Source organism: Myxocyprinus asiaticus, chromosome 21 (assembly GCF_019703515.2).
Source record: "Myxocyprinus asiaticus isolate MX2 ecotype Aquarium Trade chromosome 21, UBuf_Myxa_2, whole genome shotgun sequence".
NCBI lineage: Eukaryota > Metazoa > Chordata > Actinopteri > Cypriniformes > Catostomidae > Myxocyprinus > Myxocyprinus asiaticus.
This window is the reverse complement of record NC_059364.1, coordinates 22,987,610-23,014,806: the sequence shown is the minus strand read 5'-3', so window position 1 is coordinate 23,014,806 and position 27,197 is coordinate 22,987,610. Positions and strand designations below refer to the sequence as shown.

Genomic DNA, 27,197 nt, shown 5'->3' with positions numbered 1-27,197 from the left:
ATTACTTTTAAGGATGAAGACAGACATACTCAGGGGTTCAATAAGCTGCGTATGATGAACTACCCATAAAATTCAAGCAGGTTCATGCCTGTATTAAAACAGGTAGAGTAGGGTCTCAAGGACACTTAAATACTATAGCATATACAGCTAAGGCAAGATTAGGTCAAATTATATGCAAATATAATGTATGATTTCATCCATGAAGCATAAAATCCATTAAATTCAAAATGAATTAATTTAATTAATGTAAATTCATTTGACCATGGAATATAATGGGATATGCCAGTGGTTCTGATCATGTGTTGCAACAGTTATTGGCAACCAAAATAACATGAAACAAAATTCCAAAACAAAATTAAATTGACATTTAGAAATCAAACACTTTAACACAGTAAATAACAGCGCTGTTGTTTATGCATTTACAAAATTGCCTTGTCAATTTTCCTATTCAGTCTATGTCATATTAATAATTTTTTGCATAGCGTCAAGAGTCAATATTAATTAGTTTCAAGGTTTTCTATTAAGAACATTTTTGTTTACTTATATATGCTAAAACATTTGGTTTGTGTGTTGGGTCGCCACTTGCCCAATGTAACATCTGGCTCCTGAAACAAATCCAGTTGTTTCTCACTGATATGCCATTTATTACTCTGAGGTGTTAGGTAACAAATAATTTAATGTGCACTGGTCTGAAGATGATGGGCTGACCTCATCCTACTCTATTTCACAACAAGCTGATGAGATAAGACAGAGTTTGGCAGGATATATGGTTGGGGAAATAAAACCGCTCACTCTCTCTTGGCTGTAAAGAAGAGTGATCTAGTTGCACAGTGGATGTATCACTCGTTGCGTCTCACTCCTCTGCCAGTGGTGGTGAATATTTACAGGGCATTCTGTTGTTAGAGGTACTGTAAGTAAACACGTGTTTTATCAGCCTCTGATTTGTGCCTGCTGGAGTCTCATCCCTTCTTTTGTGGAAGGAGAAGTGGCTGGATTTAGAGGGTCAGGAAGCACTTACCAAAGGTTTTTATTGACAGGTATAAATCCTTCGTCTCTTGTGCACTTAGAAAGGATGGCTGCGGAGATTCCCTGAGGGTCAAAATAAAACAGATTTCAAATCAATGCAGACCTGTAAAGCAAGCATTATCAAACATCAGAGATGCAGAACCACCATAAAGAATCAAGCAGATAAGCTGACGTTCCCGGGAGGTGATCGAGCCCCTCAAACAAACATCTACAACACAGATCCATCTCCTCATGCCTACTGAAAAAGCAGTCTCAGTCTTCTCATGTTTAACATTGGGCCATATTTATGTTGGCTTAACAAAGCCGACATACTGTTATTATACAGAATTTGTCCCCCACACACAAATTCTCAGTTGTAACTACTCCTATAGCTTTCGAGCTACATCCACCAAACTTGGCACAGACCTTCAGACTGTTCTGAATCATGTTGCTATATATTTTCTTACTTATCTGAATAATAAAAATGTTTGCACAGCAGACCATCAAATATATAAAAGATCCCATGGACTTACATTGACAGAATGTTTAAAGGGCAATTGGAATGCTTGTCAATTCAAACTCCAACTGTCAAAAAATTAAAATGTAAACAAACACACAAGGTCTGCAATATCATGGTTTTAGGTTACAATACAAAATCTATGTATCTTACTTAAGGTTTTATCTGAAGGTCTACTTCACTATCTATCCATCTATCTTTAAAAAACTTTTAGAAAAAGGCTTTGTCAAGCCAACATCAAAGTTTGTCTTTACAAACTTTACCTATCTAGTTTTTACACTGCCCTATATTCTCAGTTTACATACATGCACATTACGCACACCAAACTACTAGCACTTTACAATAAGTTTCTATCTGTTAAGTTTAGTTAATGCATTCTGTATCACGTAACTACATTTGAAATATAATACAGTTCATCGTTAGTCCATGTTAATGTATTAACTAATGGTAAAGTATACAGCTTTTAATGTACATGTAAATTGAAAATGTACCAAGATTAATAACTGCTGTTAAAGTATTTTTCATTATTAGTTCACGCTACCTATTGCATTAACTAATGTTAATAAATACAACCTTATAATAAAGTGTTACCCACCAATCCTTAAAAGCATAATCTCTCAAACAGATAAAGTATATTGTTTTTCAAACGGGCAGCACATTAATTTAAAATAATATTTTGCTTTTGTGAGGGAGGACAGTTCAGCATCCAAACCCGCTTGTTAGGAGGATATCCATCATTTGTATAGATGACAGAATCAATGGTGTGGAAATAGCCTGGCTGGCTCTAGATTGAGTCTCCAGGCTATGCAGGCAGGATATGGGATAATCATTGTTATGTGGGACAGTCGCTCAATTTTAATCTCAAACTGTGGAGTAGTGATCGTTGAACTTTAATTAACTCAGGGCCCTTGTTTACTGGGACACTGGAGCACAAACAGGTTAAAATCATCCCACAATCTGACAAAGGTTTCATGTAAACAGTGACGAGACAACCCCTCCCCCCTACACAGAGTTTTATGACTTTGTTGATGTGTTGAGAGGTAATTTTTTGCTTAACCAGGATGTAACGTGTGTCAAGAGCACATTAACCACACAAGAGGCTGTTCAAGATGTGCTACTTGAAACATTTTCAAACCTCAGTGCTCTCCAGAGACGTCAATGATAATTAATTCTTTGCCTGTGATATGGATGCACATGGTTTATCATGAGTTATGAAGCCTCTAACAGTCTTGTTGGTTGCCTGAACCCTGAATTATATGCTCTGTGGTCCTTAATCCATAATTTTCATTGACGTCAGACCGGTACTGAAACTTTTGGAAAAGCTAAGAGGTTAGGCATAAAACATTTTAAGGGAAGGTTATATTATAAGTATAAATTCACAGCACAACATCAAGCTTGCTATTTTCTCTGTTGGCATCTTCAAAATATAATAACTTATTACAATTATCTGAATCAAATAGGATAATAGATGTAAACATTCTGCATTTGCTATATTATATACAAACCTCCTTCTTTGTGTTTTTCAATCAGAGGCTCAGGAATAGCGTATGAACAGTGGTGCCATAATGATTTGCTGTTGGCTAGTTTATTTTGATCATGCAGCACCTCTAGGTGAAGTGAAATATATCTCTGCTCATTTATTTCAGCACCTCGAGCAGTGTGGCCACATAAAACCGGCCAATATGATTCAAGATACAGCTATAATGCCCCAATTTGTCATAGGACTTGGGAATAATGGAATTTAAAATACTAGGATCAGGCATCTGCGTACTCTGGGTCTGGGTTCACAACAAGCACACGCTCCAAGCATATTTCAGTGTGAGAAGAAGGAAGGACTTTGTGTTTAGGCTACAAACTACAAAAATGTATAAAACAACAACATACTTCAGATGTAATAAGCAAGTCTTCGGATTTCATGGAATAATGCATCTGACATAATTACTAAATTATTCAGCCCCTGACTGTTTCTCCCTCATTGCGATAAGGGACCCCCAAGAGCTCAGACAATATTTGAGCACTACAAGGAAGTCAACTTACGAATATCTTACTTATGGTTGTCTCAGGACATTAAAGGAATATTTACACTCTTAGAAGAAAAGGTTCCATATTGAACCCTAAAAGGTTCTATCACTCGCTTCATATTTGGAATCCCTAAAAGATTCTATATAGAACCGTAAATGGTTCTTTGAGCCAGTTGAAAAGGTTCTATATAGGGGTTCCCAAAATGCAACCGTAACATTTGGTTTTTGTTTAGTTTTTAAATATATGTTTTGTTTTATTACCAGAAGAACGTTTAATTGATATGCAAACTGAATAGTTAATATACTATATCACTAAGAAAGTGAAATAACCATATAAAACATATTTAAGTATTATTAAGTAAAGTATTTTAATAGTTTTTATTTACAACAACACAAGCAATAATTAACACAATTCATAATGCAAAAATTATGAGAATTTATTTAATAAATCCACAGGTTTGTAACAATAAGCTAAAAGTTAATTAGTATTAATATCATTTATATAAAAATCATAAACATTAAATAATTTAATATTAACTATAAGTTAACATTATAGACATAATTAAGATTAATAAATAAGTAAAAAAACTAAGTAAATAATAAAAACAAATGACTAATGAAAAGCTGTTAAACTATTTTAGCACTGGGGCAGATACAGAATCGTTTTGTTGCCACTGGTCTGACAAAGTGAGTGAGGTCTTCAGGATACAACAAATTAAACAAAACTTCACTTCACTCCAGCCATCTCCATGTCATCGGTTTGATGCCGACTCTCTGCACTCTATGAGGGGTCTTGACACCATATAAAAGATCAGGTTGAGGATGGATGTGCTGATCCCTGTAAGTATGTGAAACATTTAATAGACCTGCTGTCAGTATGGCAAGTAATTAAAAACAAAGAAATTGGTATCTCTCTGAATTACACTAGTTGCCAAAAGTTTGGAATAATGTACAGATTTTGCTCTTATGGTAATAAATTGGTACTTTTATTCACCAAAGTGGCATTCAACTGATCACAATGTATAGTCAGGGCATTAATAAATTGAAAAATTACTATTACAATTTGGAAAAAAAAAATTTTCAGAACTACTTAAACTACTTCAAAGAGTTCTCATCAAAAAATCCTCCACGTGCAGCAGTGACAGCTTTGCAGATCCTTGGCATTCTAGCTGTCAGTTTGTCCAGGTACTCAGGTGACATTTCACCCCACGCTTCCTGTAGCGCTTGCCATAGATGTGGCTGTCTTGTCGGGCACTTCTCACGCATCTTACAGTCTTGCTGATCCCACAAAAGCTCAGTGGGGTTAAGATACATAACACTCTTTTCCAATTATCTGTTGTCCAATGTCTGTTTCTTTGCTCACTCTAACATTTTCTTTTTGTTTTTCTGTTTCAAAAGTGGCTATTTCTTTGCAATTCTTCCCATAAGGCCTGCACTTCTGAGTCTTCTCTTTACTGTTGTACATGAAACAGGTGTTGAGCGGGTAGAATTCAATGAAGCTGTCAGCTGAGGACATGTGGGGCATCTATTTCTCAAACTAGAGACTCTGATGTACTTATCCTCTTGTTTAGTTGTACATCTGGCCTTCCACATCTCTTTCTGTCCCTGTTAGAGCCAGTTGTCCTTTGTCTTTGAAGACTGTAGTGTACACCTTTATATGAAATCTTCAGTTTTTTGGCCATTTCAAGCATTGTACAGCCTTCATTCTTCAAAACAATGACTGACTGACGAGTTTCTAGAGAAAGCTGTTTCTTTTTTGCCATTTTTGGCCCAATATTGACCATAAGACATGCCAGTCTATTTCACTGTGGCAACTCAAAAACAAACACAAAGACAATATTAAGCTTCATTTAACGAACCAAATAGCTTTCAGCTGTGTTTGATATAAGTGATATAAGTGATTTTCTAGTACCAAATTAGCAATTTAGCATGATTACTCAAGGATAAGGTGTTGGAGTGATGGCTGCTGGAAATGGGGCCTGTCTAGATTTGATCAAAAATGACTTTTTTCAAATAGTGATGATGCTGTTTTTTACATCAGTAATGTCCTGACTGTACTTTGTGATCCGCTGAATGCCACTTTGGTGAATTAATGTACCAATTTCCTTCCAAAACAGCTAAATCTGTACATTATTCCAAACTTTTGGCTGCCAGTGTACATCTTAAAACTTACATGAATAGGAGTGTTGTGTTTTATCTGGATGAAGATGGTCAAACTAGTAATGCTGCACTCCAGAAATTAACAATTATTTAGTATCATAAAAACCTTGATGCAATGCAAAATAATGAGAAATAATACAAAAATATGTACTTCTTATGACATTGTTTATGTCATTGATTTTTTTTTCTCTCTCCCCTTTTCTCCCCAATTTGGCATCTTATCACATGGCTTGTTGAGTGCGTTACCGAAGAGATGTAGCGCGTGTGGAGGCCCACGCTATTCTTCGCGGCATCCACGCACAACTCACCACGCACCCCACCGAGAGCATTAAATTATTATGGCATCTTCAATAAAAAATACATAATTATCATATTTTGTACAGGACAATAAAACTACAAACAGCAAATACTCACAAGCTGAGAAATTGAAACATATCCATCACTTCCTCTCTTTAACTGTGGAGACTTGACATATTCACACTCTTGAATAGAGCTTGATTAATCTCTTTATATCAGTGCAGTCGGCTTAATTCAATGCTGTGATGTGCTCCTGGAAACTTGTTTCATTTTTTCCATGCTCTCTATGTGCAAAGAAAATGAAATTATAACATAAACTGGTACCAGGATTACTAGTCAATCCACAACAGAGATTTTAGTGATTCAAGTTTGAAATTACTTACCTCCTGGCGGAGATTATCGGAGAATATGTTTTGTCGACATTATTCTTTGTGCTTGCTGAAATAAACGCGTAAGTCATAAATGACAAGGAATTAGGTCAAAATAATAAAAAATAACATAGGCCTACAATTAATCAACAAATTAATTTACCAGGGTAACGTTGCCCTCAGCTTTCAGCTCAACCGACTTTCCGTGACCGTTAAAATTTGAAATAAGATACTCGCGCGTTTTGATCACTCGGGAGAGTTGCACGTCTTTGAGCGCATGGCTTAAATGCACCGTTGCGCTTTGAAGATAGGAGGGGAGAAAACAGCGCTACATGCTCAAGTTGTTTACTGTTTATGATAAACACAATTTTTTGCATCTTTTGTTGAATTATGAGTCAAGAATAGACTATACCATAGACTGTATATTAAACCTTGTCATCTAAAAGAGGAAGGACATTGGATCTGATCTTTTGTCATTTATCTGTTTCTAATCAAACCCAAAGCTGTAGAAGTACATTGAAAAAGTTTTTTTTTTTTTCTGCAGTATGAAATGCAAATGCATAAGTAATGTAGTGTAGTGTTAAAAATTATTTATAAACAAAACTTTCAATAATGTAATTTACACATAAACATACATACATACATACTCACATTAAGCAATTGTCAACCAAAGAACCCTTTTTGGCATAAAGGGTTCTTTGGAGCTGAGTAAAAAACCCTAGGTTTCTATATAACCTCAAAGAACCTTTTTTTCCAAGAGTGTAGGGTTGAGCTCAATTGACAGCATTAGTGGAATAATGTTGATTACGCAAAATGTCATTTTGACTCGTCCCTCTTTTAATAATAAAAAAAACCTAAACTCTGGGTTACATTGAGGCACTCACAATGGAAGTAAATGCACTCATAAAATGATTTTTGCTGCTTGTTCAATTTACTTAATACAATTAAAATGTACTTAATTCTAGAACATTTTGCCACAACTGGATTCCATTGCATTCTATCCATTTAAATTTTAAAAATTAATGTTTACTTAATCCATTTGTGTTGGGAGTACATTAATTATTTTTATGGTGTTAATGTAGCATTGATGAAACTGGGCAGTGGATTTTTACTTCTCAGCATGCTTTGCATGGGACTCGATACTTGTTAGTGTTTAATGTTTTGTTATGTTGAGATTTAGAAGAGTTCCTGTTATGTTGGAGTTTTGGGGATTACCAATATGGTGAAGAGTGGAGCTTGAGTTAACAAAGAGGACAGGTATGTTGCACATAAAATCGACTGCTCACTTCATTGAGCAATTGCTGTGCTAACCATTGCATAGTTACTAAAATAAACTCTGTAGTGCTTCCAACCAGCATGTGTTTAGCATGATAACATTCCCTTTCACTAATTGTTACTATTGGATTTGAGTAATATTGACACATCAAATGTTTTGGTGTTTACCCAATTCAACTAGATTCTTTTTTCACAAGTGTTCCTGTTGAGATTACATAGTAATTATAAGTTAGGAAACCAAATTTCAAACACATGGAACCACTGTCCATGATTAAATCAAGTTAAATCAAGCTTTTTTTTTTCTTTTCTTTTTCTTTTTTGAGTGTGGGGCCAATCTGTAAACATAAAAATACTATTTCATATATATAGCCACAAGATGTAAACAATATGTATGTTAACATGATTTTAGTTTGATAAAATCGCTTACTAACCTTTTCTGTGTAAAGTTATAACCAATTTCACAACTTCGTTGCCATGAAGGCATAAAGCTAAAAACCCTAAAACAATCGTAAAAATGACCATTTTTAACAAATTTACAGTGCAAATAAAACACGAGTTTTAACAGAAGAATTAATGTGTGTTTTTATACAATTATAAGCTTCACATTTCTGACCTTAAACCCTCCAAAAATTTGCCCCATTCACTTCCAACTGTAACTTTGATTTTTGCTTTTTTTTTTATTTTTTTTAAGAAAAGGTGGGAGGAGTCAGTTAAATTATTGTGGTAATCAACATTATGCTACAAATGCTGCCGATTGAGCTTAACTTGTATTGAGCCCCAAATATTCCTTTAAGCATATAGGACATTTATGAGAAAGTATTTTAACATCCAAAAAATTACATCACCTTAGGTAAAAATAAAAAACGTATTGAAAAAATCTGTCCTTTATAAAAAAAGTTCCACAGGAAACAATAAAATAGTGAGTCTATGTGTCTTGGCAAAAGAAAGAGATCCTTTGAGTTAGAAACCATACAAGACGTTGTCAGCTTTCCAGAGGTGCAGAGTTTTTATTTTTATAATATAATGAATTGGACTCATAAAACAGATGTCCGTTTAAATGGGAAATTTTTCAGAATGGCCTATCATCAAATCTTTAGATCTTGATTTATAAATCACATGAGATGCAAGCTTTCCTAAGACAACATTCTTATTCGTTGAAGGCATTTATTAATATAACCATTCGTGCAAGAATGACAGAGAGCAAGCAAAGCCAACGCTGAGAAATGCAGGTCATTTGCTCCAGTCTTCCAGTCTATGTCCTGAGCTAGCCAGACAAAACCCCTCCATCAGCACCTGTTGTCTCTAGAGAGGGCATTCCTGCAGCTCTGCCACCAGAACTCCAAAACAAATCACAGCAGCAAGGTCTTTCATGGAAAAAAATCCTGCAATGTGCTGCTCCCTTTTCCTGTAGTTCCTCTGATCAATATATGCTGCATTATGCAAATACATTCTTCCTTAAAAACCTTGACTAAACAATTTGATTCGTTAAGATTAAACGTGTCACTTACAGAGCTTGCTTAACAAGATAGTTCACCTAAAAATTAAAACTGTCATCATTTACTCACCCTCATGTTCTAAACCAATATGACTTTCTTTCTTCCATGGAACATAAAAAAGATGTTATGTAGAATTTCAGCCTCAGTCACCATTTACTTTCCTTGTGTCTTTTTTTTCTCCATACCATGAAAGTGAATAGTTACTGAGTATGTCATACAAGTTTGGAACAACATGAGGGTGAATAAATGACACAATATTCCCAGAGGGTTAAACACCCCACATGGTGCAAATAAACAGCTTTACTGTAAGGCTAAAACAACATTAAGTGAACTCTACTTTCTTTGTCCCACTAGCTCTAAAAGAACTGGAAAACATTTCTAGTAGCACATGGCCATGTATCCTGAGACACAGGTTTAAACATCCTCATGCCCTTCCTAGCCAGCCCAGCTTCTGCTCCCTTTGTCTGTAGGACCACCCAAATGGAGCACTTACCTCACCAAGCTGCCAGCCTTTCACAATCATCAACTCAATCTAAAATCAAATAATTTTTTTGTTTTAAGAGCGCAAATCTCAGCCTCACCAGGCACCCAAATAGTCTGCTAGCTAATTTTTTATACCATAGTTAGTTTAAAGGGATAGTTAACCACAAAATGAAAATGTTTACTCACCCTCATGTCTCATGTCATTCCAGACCAGTATGACTTCCTACCCACATCATACGGGTTTGAAACAACATATTTTATTACATAAAAACATACTAAATAACTAAAGGTTCTAACATCTGTGTCATGTTGACCCAGAGAACCAGTCGAATCTAATAAGCAATATTATCAGTAAAACTCTACCTTCAAAAAACACTAGACATCCATGAGCCGAACAAGCCATCTTGTTCAGTCTCAAGAGGGGTACGATACCAATCTCTGCCTTGGAATTCATGCAGTGCCTATACATTTACACATATCATATGTCGTCTATCTATTTCATTAACTGTCTACAACTACAAGCAATATAACACTTGTACAGACAGGGCTTAGCTGTATTGTGTATTTCTTGCTGTTGAAATCTTTCATGTATATTTGTGTGCACGTACCAGAATGAGGGCCCATATCATGAATCGTGTCAGGATACTGCCATTCACATTACGATAAAACAGAAGAATCTTTCCAGCCTAAAAAAAAGACAAGGATTAATATTTGGGTTATACTTAATACTTTGCTTAAACATTAAATTTTTAATAGCGAATGTAAACAGCTAAATATTTATTTTACTGTCAAAAAATAATATATAATGTAAGGCTTCCCCATTAGGTCATGATCATCTAAGTAAACTAAAATAATTAACATCAAATAGACCGGTGGACAACAATGGTTTTCATACGTCATACTAATATCATGTTGACTGGACAAAGAAAGAGGATGTGAGTGTTGGTTGTGTCCCTGAAAAAAGGCTCAAGTTTCAATACTCCCTGTGCAGCCATGCGCGGCTGTGAAGCTGGCCGCGCTTACTGATTAATTTGGTGATGACGAATGCTCCTCAGCCGAGGACGCTGGAGCGGACAAACACAGACGGAGAGGCAGACACCTGCCGTGTTCTCTAAGACACGTTGATTGACAGGCCTGGCACTAACTGTTTTTTGCCTCTGCCCAAAGGGATTTCAGCAATGTGACCGAGTTTGCATGTCAAGTTCTCACCAGTCACTGGGGAACTGTCACCATCAAAGGGCGAGAAACTTTTCAGACCTTTGCCAGAGACGCACACATCTGTCCTCAACAACAAGAACCACTGACAGAGAACAGCTGTCTGTCTCCAGTAAATCCAGGTCAATAGTAGCTTTTTGTTGTGACTTGAATTAAAGGTGATGCTAATCAATATGTGAAAAATTATCCATAGTCTGTAAAATACATTGTTTTTTGTTATTAACATTTTTATTGATTCATAAAATAACAAAAAAACAGTTCCCCCAAAATGCTAAGTAATTGCCCCATTTCTTATTGTAAGAATCCCTAACTCCCATCCTTATGCTCGACACCTCCTCGAAAGGCAGCCACCCTCCCCATCTCCCCATCCTTCGTGTACTTATCCTCAAAGTCCATGACCTCCCCATCTCCCAAAATACAGAGTCTGGAGCAGAACGAGACCTGAATGCCTAACACATCACACACAAAACTTTGCACCTTCAGCCAAAATTCTTGGATCTTACGACACCCCCAAAAAACATGGGTGGTGTCTCCATCTTCAGAATGGCATCGCCAGCAGATGGGTGTGTCCTTAAGACCAAGCCTATACAATCTAGAGGGGGTCCAATAAAATCTAAGTAAAATCTTAAATTGCATAAGGCGAACCCTTGCATCTCTAGATGCAGACTTGACGTTTTTAAGAATCCTTGCCCACACTCCCTCCTCCAATAACAAATTTAAATCTTCCTCCCATTATCTTTTGAGAGAATTTAAAGCTCCGTCCCCCAGACTCTGAATTAGCAGTGAGTAATACACTGATGCCTCATGACCCTTCCAAAAAACAGCAATCACCACTCCCAGAGTATCTACCGCTCTAGGGGGGTGCGTGCTACTCCCAAAAACAGTGCAGAGCAGGTGGCGCAGCTGTAAATACTTATAAAATTGAGATCTGGGAATCCCAAAATGTTGAATCAAATTTTCAAAAGATCTCAATACTCCACTCTCATATAGGTCACCAAGTGTATTAACCCCCCTCACAATCCAGTCTGACCAACAGAAAGGGGACTTATTAATACATAGTTTAGAGTTCAGCCATATGCTCGAGGCTACATTTAAATAAATATACGAGTTAAACACTCTGGACACCTTTGTCCATATTGAGTGTAAATGCGAGATAACGGGGTGTGACTTAACTTCTCCAATTAGTTTGATAGAAGGGCTTTGCAGTGGTGAGATAGGGTCAAGAACTTCCTTTTCAATACAAAACCAAGGAGGGGCTCTCTCAGGTGGAAGCGACCAATGAGCCAAATGTCTGAGACCGAATGCATAATAATAAAACAAATTCTTAGGAAGGCCTAGCCAACCTTTGTCAACTGGCCTATGTAACTTGTTGAAATGTAACCTGGGACGCTTTCCATTCCAAATGAAGGACTTTGCTATGCTATCAAATTGCTTGAAATAAGAGAGAGGGACATCTACAGGGAGAGATTGTAGTAGGTAGTTGAATTTTGGAATACAATTCATTTTAATAACATTAACCTTCCCAATCATCGATAAATGTAATGAAGCCCACCTACCACCATCGCTCAAAAACCTTTTTATTAAAGTATCAAAATGAACTCTAACTAAATCACATACATTTGCAAGGAATAAAATACCCAAATACTTAATGCCCTGTTTGGGCTGTTGAAAGGCACCTGGTTGAAAAACCGTTACTGGGCAGTACGCAGTCAGAGCTAAAGCTTCGGATTTAGACCAATTAACTCTGCATCCCGAAAATTTTGAAAAGGAATTGATAATTCTGTGGAGGCTAGGCATATATCTAGTGGGGTCGGAAACGAATAACAAAATATCATCTGTTTAAAGTGGCCACACCTCCCGCCGTCACCCCTGGAAAATCATCCTCCTTTCTTATTGTGGCTGCTAATGGTTCCAGGGCAAGACAGAACAATAATGGGGAAAGAGGGCAACCCTGCCAAGTGCCCCTATCCAGAGTAAAATAATCTGAAATTAATCCATTTGTTTGTACCGCTGCTACAGGGTGTCTATAAAGTAACTTAATCCATCCAATAAAAGTATTTCCGAACCCACATATTTCCAAAATCTTAAAAAGATAATCCCATTCTACCATATCAAATGCCTTTTCGGCATCAAGTGAGATGGCAGCGACCAGAGTCTGATCATTCGCCACTGACCACATGATATTAATGAAACGCCTAATGTTGTCAGAAGAGCTGTGGCCCCGAATAAACCCCACCTGATCTATATGTATATGAGATGTCATAACTTTACTTAATCGGTCAGCCAGAATTTTTGCCAACTTCTTTACATCTAGCTGGATCAGGGAAATTGGACGGTAACTTTTACACTCGCTTAGATCTTTGTCCTTTTTAAGAATCAGACTGATCCGGGCTTCTGTCATGGTTGGCGGAAGCTTTCCATTCTTTAATGATTCCGTATAAACTTCTAACCAAATTAGAGCCAGTTCTGTAGCATAAGATCTAAAAAAATTCTGCGGCAAAGCCATCGGGCCCCAGAGCCTTGCCTGTAGGCAGGGCCTTAATTACCTCATCAAGCTCCTCCAAGGTTATCTCAGAATCAAGACAATTTTTCTGCTCAGTCGTCAGTTTAGGGAGTTCTAATGGTTCCACAAAGTTTCTAATATCTTCATCAGTAGACGAAGACATGGAACTATAAAGATCAAGATAGAATTCTTTAAAAGCATTATTAATATCAATGGCCGAGGTAAATATTTCACCACCAGCAGATTTCACTGAGGGAATGGTAGAAAAAGACTCTCTCTGCTTTATATATCTAGCCAAAAGCTTCCCTGCTTTGTCACCCGACTCAAAGTATGACTGTCTTGCCCTGAATAACCAAAACTCCACTTTCCGCGACAAAATAGCATTATATCTGTATTTCAAACAGGTCAATTCTCTAAGGCCATCAGATGACATTTGGTGCTTCAGCTCTGCCTCTGCACTTTTAATATTCCCTTCCAACTCCACGAGTTATCGTGCTTTGGATTTTTTGGTGAATGAGGCATACTGTATGATCCGACCCCTAAGAACCACCTTAAGTGCCTCCCAAGCCGCGCCCACAGAGGATACTGAGGACCAGTTGGTCTCCATATAAACATTGATTTCAGTCTTTAACATTCGTTGGAAATCAGGATTTTTCAAAAGGGATACATTAAGGCGCCAACTATATGATTTATTTTTCTCCATATGCGGCAACACCTCTAAACTCACCAGGGTGTGATCTGAGACTAAGATGTTTCCAATTGAGTAATTAACAACAGATGAAATGAGGGACTTAGATAAAAAAAAAATCTATTCTAGAATAAATCTTATGGACTGATGAAAAAAATGTATAGTCCCTACCAGATGGGTTCAAAAGTCTCCAAATATCTGCAAGACCAAGATTTTTACACATCCTGTGAAGTGTCAATGTTGCTCTAGGGGGCTTACATATTTTTGCTTCACTATGATCAAGGATCGAGTCCATCAAAAGATTAAAGTCTCTTCCCACTATTATATCATGAGGGGTGCCAGCGGCTTGCAACATCCGTTCAAGATCTATAAAAATGCCCTGATCATCAGTGTTAGGTGCGAAAATATTAGCCAAAATCAACCTTTGCCCCTGAATTTCTCCTAAAACAAAAATGATTCTACCTAATTTATCTTAAATCTGTTGGAGCCATTTGAATTGTAGATGCTTACTTATCAGTGTAATGACTCCCCTGCTCTTACTTGAGCCAGCACTAAAGAAAACATGTCCACCCCATATCTTCCCAAATTTTTCCGCTTCCTGCGGGGAAAGATGTATTTCTTGAAGAAACACTATATCATATTTTTACGCTTAAGAAATGAAATAACTTTCCTTCTTTTTATGGGGTGCCCCAACCCATTCACATTCCATGTGGAGAGAGATAATCCACTCAAATTAATAACTGACATATTGATATAATAGAAAAAATAAATTGTGTGTCAAAAACAAGATTATAAAGACCACATTCCCCATTAGAGCAACAATAAAACCCCAAACTTCCCCCCAAACAAAACAAACAGAAAAAAAGGAAAACGTGCGCATTAACCTCGCGCACAACAGCGCCAACCAGCGTCCATCCATTTAAACTTAAAAGGTCCATGTACGCCTATGAGAACCCCCGCGACAACTTTGCCGTCGGATTGCTCAAGTCCAGTGCTTCTGCACAAATTTTGTGAGGCAAAATTACATAACAGAAAATACTTTGCAAAACAGACCCCAGCCAACAGGCAGAACAAACACAAAGAACGTGTAGATTCATTCACAGAACTTTCTTGAAGGTGTATTCCTCCACAAAACAACTTCCAGCTGATATAAAGCCTTTAAATTTCCTCGGACAGACAAAACAGGCATCCCAGTTCCTCAGATGATCAAGAGCCAAACTCACTCGGACACCGCATTAAAAAGTACATCATGACATACTCAGCCCGTCAACTTTATAAAAGACGTCCATTATGTGAGCATGTAGATATTTTGCAGTTATCCATAGTGGTCATTCTCAATCTGGCCGGGAACTTCAGTGTAAAAGCGATCTTCCGTCAATGCGAAAGTTTCTTGAAGGAGTCATTCCACAAAACAAACTCCAGCCGCTAGACGGAGCCAGCGCGAAAAAAAATAAAAAATAAAAAATGGCGCCCAGCTTCCTCAGACAATCGAGTCACTGAACAGCAGTCACTGGTGTCTATTCTCAGTTTGGCCGGAAACATCAGTGCAAAAGTGATCTTCCATTGATGTAAGAGTTTCTTACATTCCTTGAACCAATCGCGTTTCTCTCATGTCGAACTCGCAATGTCCGGGAACAAGAAAATATCGTGACTCTTCCAAGAAAGCTTTCCTTTGCTCCTTGCCTGGCACAACACGAGATCTTTATCGGATGATCTCAGATATTTGGCTAGAATTGATCGGGGCCTGTCTCCCTCAGCAGATCTGCAAGCTCGCTCGATTTCCAGTTTATGGCCTGTTATGTCGAGCAGACTCGGGAAGAGCTCGTCCAGGAATTTCGCCATATCTCTGCCTTCTTCATACTCAGGAATTCCAACAATTTGTATGTTATTCCTTCGGCTTATATTTTAAGTTTTTCCAAAATGTGTTCGAAGTCTGTTTTGGACGCGGGCGGATTAGTGGATAATTCCCTTTCCGACAACTCCAGGTAATCGATTCTTTCTCAACATCTGCGACTTTTGTGACCAACTCAGCGAATTTTGTTTCCATCGCCGTAATCGATAGACGTATTACAGCGAGATCCTCCAAGTCAGCAACAACCTTCGTCAGCATCACCGAGATGTTGGACAGTTGACTATCTTCTCCCGATGCGCCATTCTAATCGAGTCACCGGCTTGCAGGCCCATCAGAGGCCTCAGCTTGAACACGTAACTGTCTTTTAATGTCTCCAGAGTCTGAGGATTTTGACTTTGCTATGTTTACCTTAAAGAGCAAATATGTAACTGAGTGTATCGAATCTCACCGGATTATCACATGAAAATAATAAAAAAAACTAGCAAAGTGCGCAGAGCCAGTCGCTCACACGTCTGCTTCTCTCATGACGTCACCGTAAAATACATTGTTTGGATAACAAGTCATGGTGGGACTCTGATAAAATCTGTGCATTGGCCCACTGTCTTGAAGATCTTCGGGCTCTATTTTCATACTCGTGCTGGGCGCAATGTTATGCACTATGACCGTGGCTACATCTTATCCAATTTTAGCGAATGTGTTAAATCTAAGTGCATTTTTTGTGTCAGCGCAACACCCAACTGGGCGTGGGTGGGAGTGTTCGAGCTATATGTGAGCGTATGCGGGCAAACGGTGGATTTATCCGCAAAAATATATGGGAGGTCCATGTAAATGAAGTGGCACAAAGCCTAATTTGCTATTTTTGTGAGAAATAAGTAATATCTTATGAATAGGTTGTCTTTCTTTATATTGCCTGCGCTTTTCGTGCACGATTTCGCCAACCCACTTACGCTAAGACTTAGCGCATACTTTAATGAAAATGCCAAAACTTAAAGGAATAGTCCGGGTTCAATGAAAGTTAAGCTCAATCGATAGCATTTGTGGCATAATATTGATTACCACAAAAATAAATAAAAAAAAAAAAAGCAAAAATCTGGGTTGAGGCACTTACAATAGTGAGTGGGGGCAATTCATAAACGTTAAAATACTCACGATTTCAAAAGTACAGCCACAAAACCTAAACAATATGCATGTTTAGTGTGATAAAATCATTTACTAACCATTTCTGTGTAATGGCAATTTTACAACTTTTTTGCCTTGATGATGTAATGTCTACAAACCTTAAAACCCTAAAATGACTGTAAAACAATGATTTAATAGAAGAAATATAAGCTTCACATTTCTGCCTTTAAACCCTCAAAAAATTTTCCCCATTCACTTTCATTTTAAGTGCCTCACCTTAACCCAGATTTTTGCTTTTTTTTTTTTTTTTTAAAGGAAAGTATGGATGAGTCAAAAAAAACCATTTTTTTTGGTAAACAAATGCTGTTAATTGAGCTTAACTAGTATTGAACCCGGAATATTCCTTTAATGGCCATGCCCACTGACTTGGGCGTTTGACGTATTGCATAGCATTGCGCTTAAGCAAACAGCAGTCTTTGAAAAAAAAGGGCCCTGTATCTCTTAATCTATCTCTTAATTCTCATTTGTAATTGTATCACTTCTGTTGAGTTAGCTTTGCTCTTCAATACCTAAAATAGTTCTTTTGGGTTCGTTACAGATTTTACTTTACATATTAATTATTATTTTATACATTCACTTACCTGCATCCCAAAGAATCCCATGACTATGGAATTAATTGTACTCAGAACACCCTCTGGGTCGAAGGGCTGGGTTGTACGATACAAGACCTTTAGACACAGAAAACGGAGGTGTGAATGAATGCAAACAGTAACCTGAACACAAAACTGATACATATTATCATCTTTATTATAACCCCTTTAATACCAATATGAATGCAGTTTTAAAAGTGAAGTGCGAAATTACACATTTGACCTTTAAGGATCAGATATTTAATCCATTGAACTGAAGACAATCAGTAAATGATTCTCACCTTGCATGATGGATGCCAGTAGATATTGTCCCCTAATAACCATCTGTCTATATATGCAGCTGCTCCTCCTGTGCAGTTGGTGTATAGACCATCATCACCAATTCCACCAGCCCCTAAATATCCACTAGCAGAGGTCAAAAACAATAGATGATTACCTTATCACTCAAATAAATGCATAACTAAAATGTAACATTACACTCTGTATCTTGCACTTTTAATTTCAAACTTTTAGATGGAGATGTATTTGGACATAAATTAAAGAGTAGTTGCAGCATTCAAAAGCTGTATTATGTGCTGCAACACAAGGGCAATGATTGTGAGGTCATAATGTGTTTAATTCAGGCAGACTTATCAGTACTGTGCATGTGAGCATCAGTGTAATACAGGGTTAGACACATTGAAAAAATGCATGAAGAAGACAAGAAGAAGGAGGACGTAAACGGAAGATACAGATACAGAGAAAAACAGGGAGAGAGGGAGAGAAAGGAAGATGAATCCTTTCTCCCTGCCTTCTTTTAGTGCACATGACAGACTGAGATTGGCTAATTATCCCCTCTGAAGCAGCCGCCAAACACTCATAAATCACAGGTCTCATGAGAGCTGAACAACATGCACCCACATGCATTCACACACTCAAAATCACAACAGCACACAAATGACCGTACTGCGGCACCTGCATTCATATGCAGAATTATGATATAAATTAGCGCTATCCCACATATATTCTCAGAGGCATGTGTTTTAATAATGTCAATGTATGTGTCACCTTATAAAGGAATTAGCTTGATGTATGATTGACATTATTATTATGTTTATAAAAGGATGAACTGCAGATGAATTGACAGACATATAACACATTAATTACTTGATGTACAGGATTTATATAATATATTATTGTGTTTGGATAGTTAATCTTCTTAGCAAATGTGTATATGGTCAAAGCCTGACGCTAATATGAACTCACGTTGGGCAGTTTGGAACAGGCATTAAGAAAGTGACACAGAGCCACATGGTCTCCAGCAGCACGATGAAGAGCCATTCTGGCCAGTACAAAACCACATCCTGAATTGGGCTCCACCAGTGGTGCTGAAGGGAACATGCAGAAACCACAGGGGGTTAGTAAACAACATTACTGTAACTGATATTTGATCTACTCAAATATGTTAAACACAAACACACAGACAGTAAGTTAAACACATAATTGGTAGCTGACGTATAATGTCCATGGACTTTTTTGTTATCTACAACAAGATTTTAGGTTAAATACAGTGGTGGCCTAAAATATTGGTGCCTTTGGTAAATATGAGCAAAAAAGGCTATGAAAAAATTTGTTATCCTTTTGATCTTTCATTAAAAACATTCACAAAAATTGAACCTTTAACTGAAGTAAAACAACTAAAAGAGGAGAAATATCTCCTTATTAAATAAATATTTTTCTCCAGAACAGGTAGGCCACAATTATTGGCACCCCTAGAAATTCTTATGAGTAAAATATATCTGAAGTATATTCCCCTTCATATTTTACATTTTTTAGTGCACCTGGGTGACTAGGAACATGAATTTGTTCAGCCTTGACTTCCTGTTTCACAGGGGTATAAATATGAGGTAACACACAGGCCATATTCCCTTAATAATCAAACATAGTGGGTTAGACTAAAGAATATAGTTCTGATGGTTCAAAAGGTTGTTGAACTTCACAAACTGGGAACTGGCTATAAGAAAATAACCAAAGCATTGAAAATGCCCATTTCCACCATCAGGGCAATAATTAACAAGTTCCAATCAACTGGAGATCTTAAGAATCGGCCTGGAAAAGGACGTGTGTCTATATTGTCTCCACGCACAGTGAGGAGGATGGATCAAGTGGCCAAAGAATCTCCAAGGATCACAGCTGGAGAACTGCAAAAATTAGTTGGGTCTTGGGGTCAGAAAGTCTCAAAAAAAATAAAAAAATAAAATAAAATAAAATATATCAGACATCACCTACATCACCACAAGTTGTTTGAGAGGGTTTCAAGAAAATGCTCTCATCCAACAACAAACTCAAGTGTCTTCAGTTTGCCAGACACTACTGGAACTTCAAATGCGACCGGGTTCTATGGTCAGATGGAACAAAAAAAAAAAAAAAAAAAAGCTTTTTGGCAGAAAACACTAGAGACGGGTTTGGCTCACACAGAGATGAAGAAGTACCCAATGCCCACGGGTAAATGTGGTGCTGGATCTTTAATGTTGTGGGGTTGTTTTTCTACCAGAGGTCCTGGACATCTTGTTCGGATACATGGCATCACAGACTCTATCAAATACTAACAGATAAAAAATCAAAACCTGACTGCCTCTGCCAGAAAGCTTACAATGGGCCCTGGTTGGATCTTCCAGCAGTACAATGATCCAAAACAAACATCAAAATCAACACAAAAATGGTTCACTGACCACAAAATCAAGGTTCTGCCATGACCATCCCAGTCCACTGACCAGAACCCCATAGAAAATTTGTGGGGTGAACTGGAGAGAAGAGTCCACTAACATGGACCTCTGAATTTGAAGGATCTGTAGAGATTCTGTATGAAGGAATGGTCTCAGATCCCTTGCCAGGTGTTCTCCAACCTCATTAGGCATTATAAGAGAAGACTCAGAGCTGTTATCTTTGCAAAGGCAGGTTGCAAAAAGTACTGAATAAAAGGGTGCCAATAATTATGGCCAAATGGAGAAAAATATTTATTTAATAATGAGATTTTCCCGTTTCAATGTTTTACTTTAATTAAAGGTTAGATTTAGTATAAATTAGGATAAATAAATGTAGATTTTTTTTTTTCACAGCCTTCTTTGCTCATATTTACCAAGGGTGCCAATATTTTTGGCCATCACTGTATATATAAATGCATAAGATACAGTGTACAGTACATCTTATACATTTTCTGCCTTCACTAGTTCATTTTAAATGTGACAACTATTTAAAAGTACAAATATTCCAATCTAGTCTCTATTATATGAGGTCATAAAAGTTGCATGCATAATAATTATAAGATAATTAGCAAAATGCTGTTTTAAACGGAGTATAGCATGTCACACAACAGGACATATGAACTTCCCAAAAGTATAGTTTTTCATGTCTACTAACAAATAAAAAAATGTGCATACAACTGAGGGAAAAAGGGGCTAATATAAAGCATTATTTGACACAGTATGAGCAGGATTGCATGGAGACATTATGTTACTGTAACCTCTGGCAATTAATCATTTCAGAACCAGTGTCTTCCCATTGAGAGGCTTGATCTGACAGAAATGTGAGCTGTAGAGTTTTACCCACCTCTCTCAAGGGGATCTCTCTGTGGGGAGAGAAGGTCTGCATCAGTGCCAGGACAAAATAGGTGAAACCCAAACGCTGGAGCACTCCGGGTATTCGTAGCCAGGACCAGGATACTGATACATATGAACATACAAGATTTCTCATACAAACTATATAAGGAAAATACAGCCTCAGTAAACAGTGGTGTACAAAAGTCACAAAGTAAGTCCACTGTAAAAATACAACATGATCACACAGTAAATCGACATGTTGCTACCCAATTTTACAGTACCCCAAAATCAACCCCATTCCGCCAAATTACTGACAAGTGCCATCTCCCATCATCACTAATTTCTGCATCAATTCAAATGTTTACTTTTTTCTGTGGCGCAACTGATTTTTCCTGCGTTGTGCACGCAGCCTTGAAGACATAAGTTCTGGTTCTGTGGAAACCAGGAAGTAATCGTGTTCACATAATACATGAGCGCGATTCAGAGGTTGCATTTTCCCCCTAAGATTAAAATTTGATTCCACTGACAATTAGGTTTAGTGTTGGGGTTTGGGTTAGGTGTTAATAAAATGTTAATTCACATTGACTATATTACATCATTTAAAACTAAAAATTACATAGTTTACTTGCTTTTGGTGCCACTCTGTGGACATTTCACCCGGAAAATGAAGCTCACAGGTGTCCAATACATTCCTCAATACTTCCAGCTTCATCCACTGGGGGCAGTAGTTTGAATTTAGGTAAGCATTAATGTCTGTCTTCAAATTATTTTCATTAACTTCTAAATGTCCTGTGTTTACCACAGTGCTCAGTCTGAAGAGCAGATTTATTTTCATAACACATGCTAATGATGGTTATGCTGACAGATAAAAGTTGAGGTGAGAAGTCTTTTACTGCAGGACTGTAGAGGTGTGATCTACCCTGCCAGAGACTAATCACGCTTATCTGGCATGGAAGGTGATGTGAGTGAGGGATACAGAGAGAGAGATTGATGGTAATCTGCACATTAGTTAATCGAAAACCTCTTTGTGGCACGTACAAGGGGCCATGAGAAACAGTATAATACTGATCATTGATCCAACAAATCAAATAAAAAGCGGAAACACTCCACCTCTGTGCATGGAGACAGGAAGTGGTTTGGGTGACTAATGGTATCTGTCAATTAAATCCCATCTCCACACTTTCTAAAGCTATTCCGCTCTGTACTTTATCACTTTCAGTATTGAGAATCAGGAATTGTGTTCAGTTTACAATCAACATCCTTATACTGTCACGAATGCAGAGGCAGGACCCAATAGCAGAGTAAAAAAAAAACAGGAATTTATTAAATACAAAAAAATAAATGGAAAAACTCAAACTCCCACAAGAGGGGAAAACAATAAACTACCCGAAGGGGAAAAAGGGTATCCAGGCCGGGGTAGGGAAAACAGGGCGTAGGATACAGGACTGACAGGACCGGGTAGGGATGGGATGATTAACAGGACCGGCACGAGACAGGAAACAAGACCGATTAACATGACCAACGAACAGGACCGACTGGAATACACACAAGATGAACTGGCACTGGACAGCACACATGAGGAGGCTATTATAGGGAGAGAAATCAAATAGTTTAACGGGGGACAGGTGAGGCAAATTAACTAATAATAAGCAAACAAGGAGGCGGGGTATGACATAAGGCAGAGCGACATGCGGCAATACAGCAACAACACAAAGCCATGTGCTCTCACAAGACAACAAAACACCTGAACGGCATGAGCGCACATTGCCAAGACAGTAAGGCAACATACGTCCATGCCAACCGACAAACAAGACAAGAAAATTCGTAGCAATGCCAAACAAAGCGATGCCATGCATTCTCACATTAAATAAAACCTGAGCGTACATCGCGAGGCAAACACCACGCGATGCACGCAACAGGCAAAAATAAGACAGGACACCTGTGCGAGAGTTCAGCCATACACAAACCCGAAATCTCAGACAGAAGTGACCGAACCTCAGCACAACATGAAGACAGCTCGCGACTCGGGCGGACAGCGCAATGCGAGGTGCACCCGTGTTTGCGAGAGACAGACATAAACTATTGACGTGAGTGCATGCTGCCAAGATGACATAAGCACGATGCACTCATGTCAATAACAGATAGAACATGGAGCATGAGTGTCCAGATCCCGACACAGACTGAAACTGAACCAGACAGGCAGTCAGGATCCAGACACCATGCTCCGGACATGAAACAAGACAGACCGAAGAGTGCACAGTGGATGTGGACGCTGGCAGGGGAATGGCCTCTGGGGCCATGGGATCAGCCGAAGGGCTGGGCTTCCTTCTCCTACAGCGATGTGAAGACCGAGATGTGCCCGGGGGGAACAGGCACAGGCTGAGAGGGGTTGAGGATCTAGCGTTCTATCTCTGCATAACAACCTCCACCTCTGCAAGATGGCAGACGTGGTCCACCAGATCCCAAAGGGGTAAAAAAATAAATAAAAATATGTCACCCAGCTCCTCAACATTGTGTGGGTTGTCCAAACCTCAGCACAACGTGAAGACAGCTCATGACCCAGGCGCGCAACACGAGCACAACATGAAGCACACCCGTGTTCGCGAGAGACAGATAAACTATTGACACAAGTGCATGCTGCCAAGATGACATAAGTGCGATGCACCCACGTCAATAATAGACAGAACATGGAGCATGAGTGTCCGGATCCCGACACAGACCGAAACTGATCCAGACAGGAAGTCAGGATCCAGACACAATGCTCCGGACATGAAGCAAGACAGACCGAAGAGCGCACGGCAGGGATTACAACCGAAACTGTGCGCTCATACAAAGACAGACAACGAAACACAAGACAGACATGGGACGATGATGCCACGGTCCTGTCAGACAAAAACCCAGACTGACAGAGTGACAGGACCGTGACATATACTCTAAATGTGTTTACCAGTCTTTACTGTAACTCAGCATGTGACTTCAAGGAATTGTACACCCAAAAATAAAAATTCCAAACCCAAATTACTTTCATTATATGGAAAACAAATTCCAATGAAAGTGAATGGTGAGGCTAACATTCTACCTACTATCTCCTTTTGTGTTCCATTGGAGAAAGTCATACGAGTTTGGAACAACATGAGAGTGAGTAAGTGATGACAAAATGTTCCCTTTTTGAATATTCTGTTGTTTTAATAATAATTTAAATTATGCGCATTTTAATGCAGCATATGTGACTGGTACAGTGGATCTTTTACAAATGAACTAAGTACTGTACAAGAACATACCATGTAGAATGGTTTGCAGTTTAGCTTTAGGAAAATTAGAGGTGTCAATAAAGAGTAAATTAGGTTTAGAATGGAAGCATAGAAAGTAAAGGTCTATGCATAATGCAGCAAATGAGTAATAAAAAAATATTATGTATTTTGGTACTTATTACTGTAGTTCTAGGCACTATGTAGGGTTATATAGTGGTCTTTAGTAAATGTCAAATTAACAGCTGCATGTCAAAATGCAATATGCGTACCAGACCCTGAACCTGCAGATCTTGGTTCTGATGCTTCTGTCCATACCAAAGACATCATAACAGACTATGTACATTAATGCCTGCTCGAGAATTATCAAGCGTTAATGCTTATGTTTCCATGATTGCCCCTCTTTAAATTCATTCTCAGAGTTGGAAATGGGTTCTGTAGCCAAGCAGAGACATCCTGACTATTTAGTCAAATGATTATCAATGATTGGGAATTTTGTTGCTTTTGAATGCAGGTATGTTGGGGGAAAATGTTTCACAAGCATCATTCTGAGTGATTCAGAGGCTGATATTAGCAGAGGTATCAAATAGAGAGTAAATTTTGCAGTTTATGGCAAAAGCTGTAATTACATTACACAAAGTTCCATAAAATCCACTGCCCATCTGGATGATGAAACCCTATCTTTGATAATTGACCATTAAAGCCGAGCTTGCTTTTGCTCTGTGCACCTCTGTTAAACGTCCCCAGATATGATGATTACCACTAGAAAGTATAACAATATTTTTGTTAACGTAGTTACACATCCATTTTCCCAGATAGAAACATTGCTTTGGCTAACGTATGAGTGCCTCAGACTGTCGGGCGGTCCTCCCTGCACTCCTCACTTAACCCTGACAGACCTTTTGTGCTGCGGTGAGACCGTGGATCAGCAAGTTTAGCTTCCTTTATTTCATCATTAACGGAGGCTAATGAGCTTCATTTGCAAAACGAGGATTTGGTATAATAAACTTTTTTGTATTATCTGAAGGAAAGAATCCTTGGTAATAAGGGTGCAGATTGAAGGGTGCATGTCACTACTAACCAGAGCAGAATATCAGTTCTAATGAGACTTCTTGTGCTATAAGAGACAAATTCAATGGTGAAAGGTGTTTCTGCTAGAAAAAACAAAAAATTATATTTGAACCAAATTATGTTATAATGGTGTTGTGTTATCATTTACTTTTAATGGTGCACTCTAGTTTCATCACATTACTACTGTTTTGGAAGGTGAATAAAAAATATGTATAGCCTACTCACATAATCCATCTCTTGGGCTGTAGTTTATAAAGCAGAACCCGATGAGCATCAGGACTATGGTTCTCCAGGTTAACTTGCGAAGGAGCTGAAACCGTGAAACACCTTTCCTATGCATTGAGCTGAATGCTAGCACTACTGAAGTTCCTATGATGAACACAAACCTTGCAAAAAGAATTAAGACAGTATTATTGCACATAATAATCATATAATACATACTGTGTCTTTTGTAAACATACTGTGAATTTTCACAAATGAACTGTTGTGCATGGCTGGTAAATGCTGAATTTAATGCAGTTGTGTATTATTGATTTTTGCATGTCAAATGGGGGTATGTAAATACTAGAAGTTATCTCAAATATAAAGAAAAGCTTTATTTTTTACTAATCATACTAGTTTTAATGAAGTTACCATTATTCTTGAAACCCTAAGTTGTCATTAATTAAAACAATCAAGTGGTCCTAATTAAACAGTACTTGAAATGTCACATTTTGGAATCATAACTTAAATAAATACGTTCTTTGGGGGTCTGGGTAGCTCAGGAAGTAAAGACGCTGACTACCACCCCTGGAGTCTAGAGTTTAAATCCAGGGTGTGTTGAGTGACTCCAGCCAGGTCTCCTAAGCAACCAAATTGGCACATTTGCTAGGGAGGGTAGAGTCACATGGGGTAACCTCCTGTGGTCGCTATAATGTGGTTCTCGCTTTCGGTGGGGCGCGTGGTGAGTTGTGTGTGGATGCCGTGGAGAATAGCATGAAGCCACCACATGTGCTATGTCTCCACGGTAACGCGCTCAACAAGCCACGTGATAAGATGCGTGGGTTGACGATCTCAGATGTGGAGGCAAGTGAGATCCGTCCTCCGCTACCCCGATTGAGGCAAGTCACTACGCCACCACAAGGACTTAGAGCGCACTGGGATTTGGGCATTCCAAATTGGGGAGAAAAAAAAGAAAAAAACAATTACATACGTTCTTTGAAATTTGGCTTCAAGTACAACTAACTCAAAATTATCAAGTACAACATTGTGGCTGTGAGGGATATAAGACGTGCTATAACTATCATTTAAATAATTAAATAAAAACAACAATACCTTAATCACAGATGAGTTAAGTTTACTTGAACTAGTAAACTGTACTTAAATAATTTAGTTCACTTTTTTGAGCCAAATAAGTATGTTTTATTAGAAAAAGCAAACTGATTGCCTAAAAAAATCTAAGTAAGGTTTTATACCAATAAACATCAGTTTAAGGTAAATGCTGCATTTGGGCCTCCATACATAGAGACATATGCATTCATTTAATCATCCAGGACATTTTTAAGCACGTCACTGGGTTTTGCTAGCTTTATGTATACTTTCAGAGGGAAAAAGATTAATGGGCAAAGCAATATAAGTGGTGCTGGGATGAAAAAGCCTTAAATCTGAATCA

At 38.1% G+C, this 27,197-nt stretch overlaps 1 protein-coding gene and 1 long non-coding RNA gene across 2 annotated transcripts in view; both read right to left on the bottom strand.

Moving 5' to 3' along the window:
• si:dkey-192p21.6 (uncharacterized protein LOC565246 homolog) overlaps positions 1–27,197 on the bottom strand; it is a 49,534-nt gene that overhangs the window by 1,973 nt on the left and 20,364 nt on the right. The window contains exons 12-18 of the mRNA XM_051647406.1: positions 25,772–25,932; positions 21,238–21,350; positions 18,895–19,016; positions 17,931–18,054; positions 17,641–17,727; positions 10,231–10,308; positions 1,019–1,089 (exon numbers count right to left, since the gene is read on the bottom strand). Of these exons, the coding sequence (XP_051503366.1) occupies positions 1,019–1,089; positions 10,231–10,308; positions 17,641–17,727; positions 17,931–18,054; positions 18,895–19,016; positions 21,238–21,350; positions 25,772–25,932 (756 nt within the window). The remainder of the gene's footprint in view (positions 1–1,018; positions 1,090–10,230; positions 10,309–17,640; positions 17,728–17,930; positions 18,055–18,894; positions 19,017–21,237; positions 21,351–25,771; positions 25,933–27,197) is intronic.
• LOC127412273 (uncharacterized) lies at positions 4,163–6,066 on the bottom strand. Its single transcript, XR_007892401.1, has 3 exons — positions 5,855–6,066; positions 5,717–5,768; positions 4,163–4,381 (listed from the first exon to the last, which is right to left on the bottom strand). It is a non-coding gene; the product is annotated as an uncharacterized LOC127412273 (long non-coding RNA).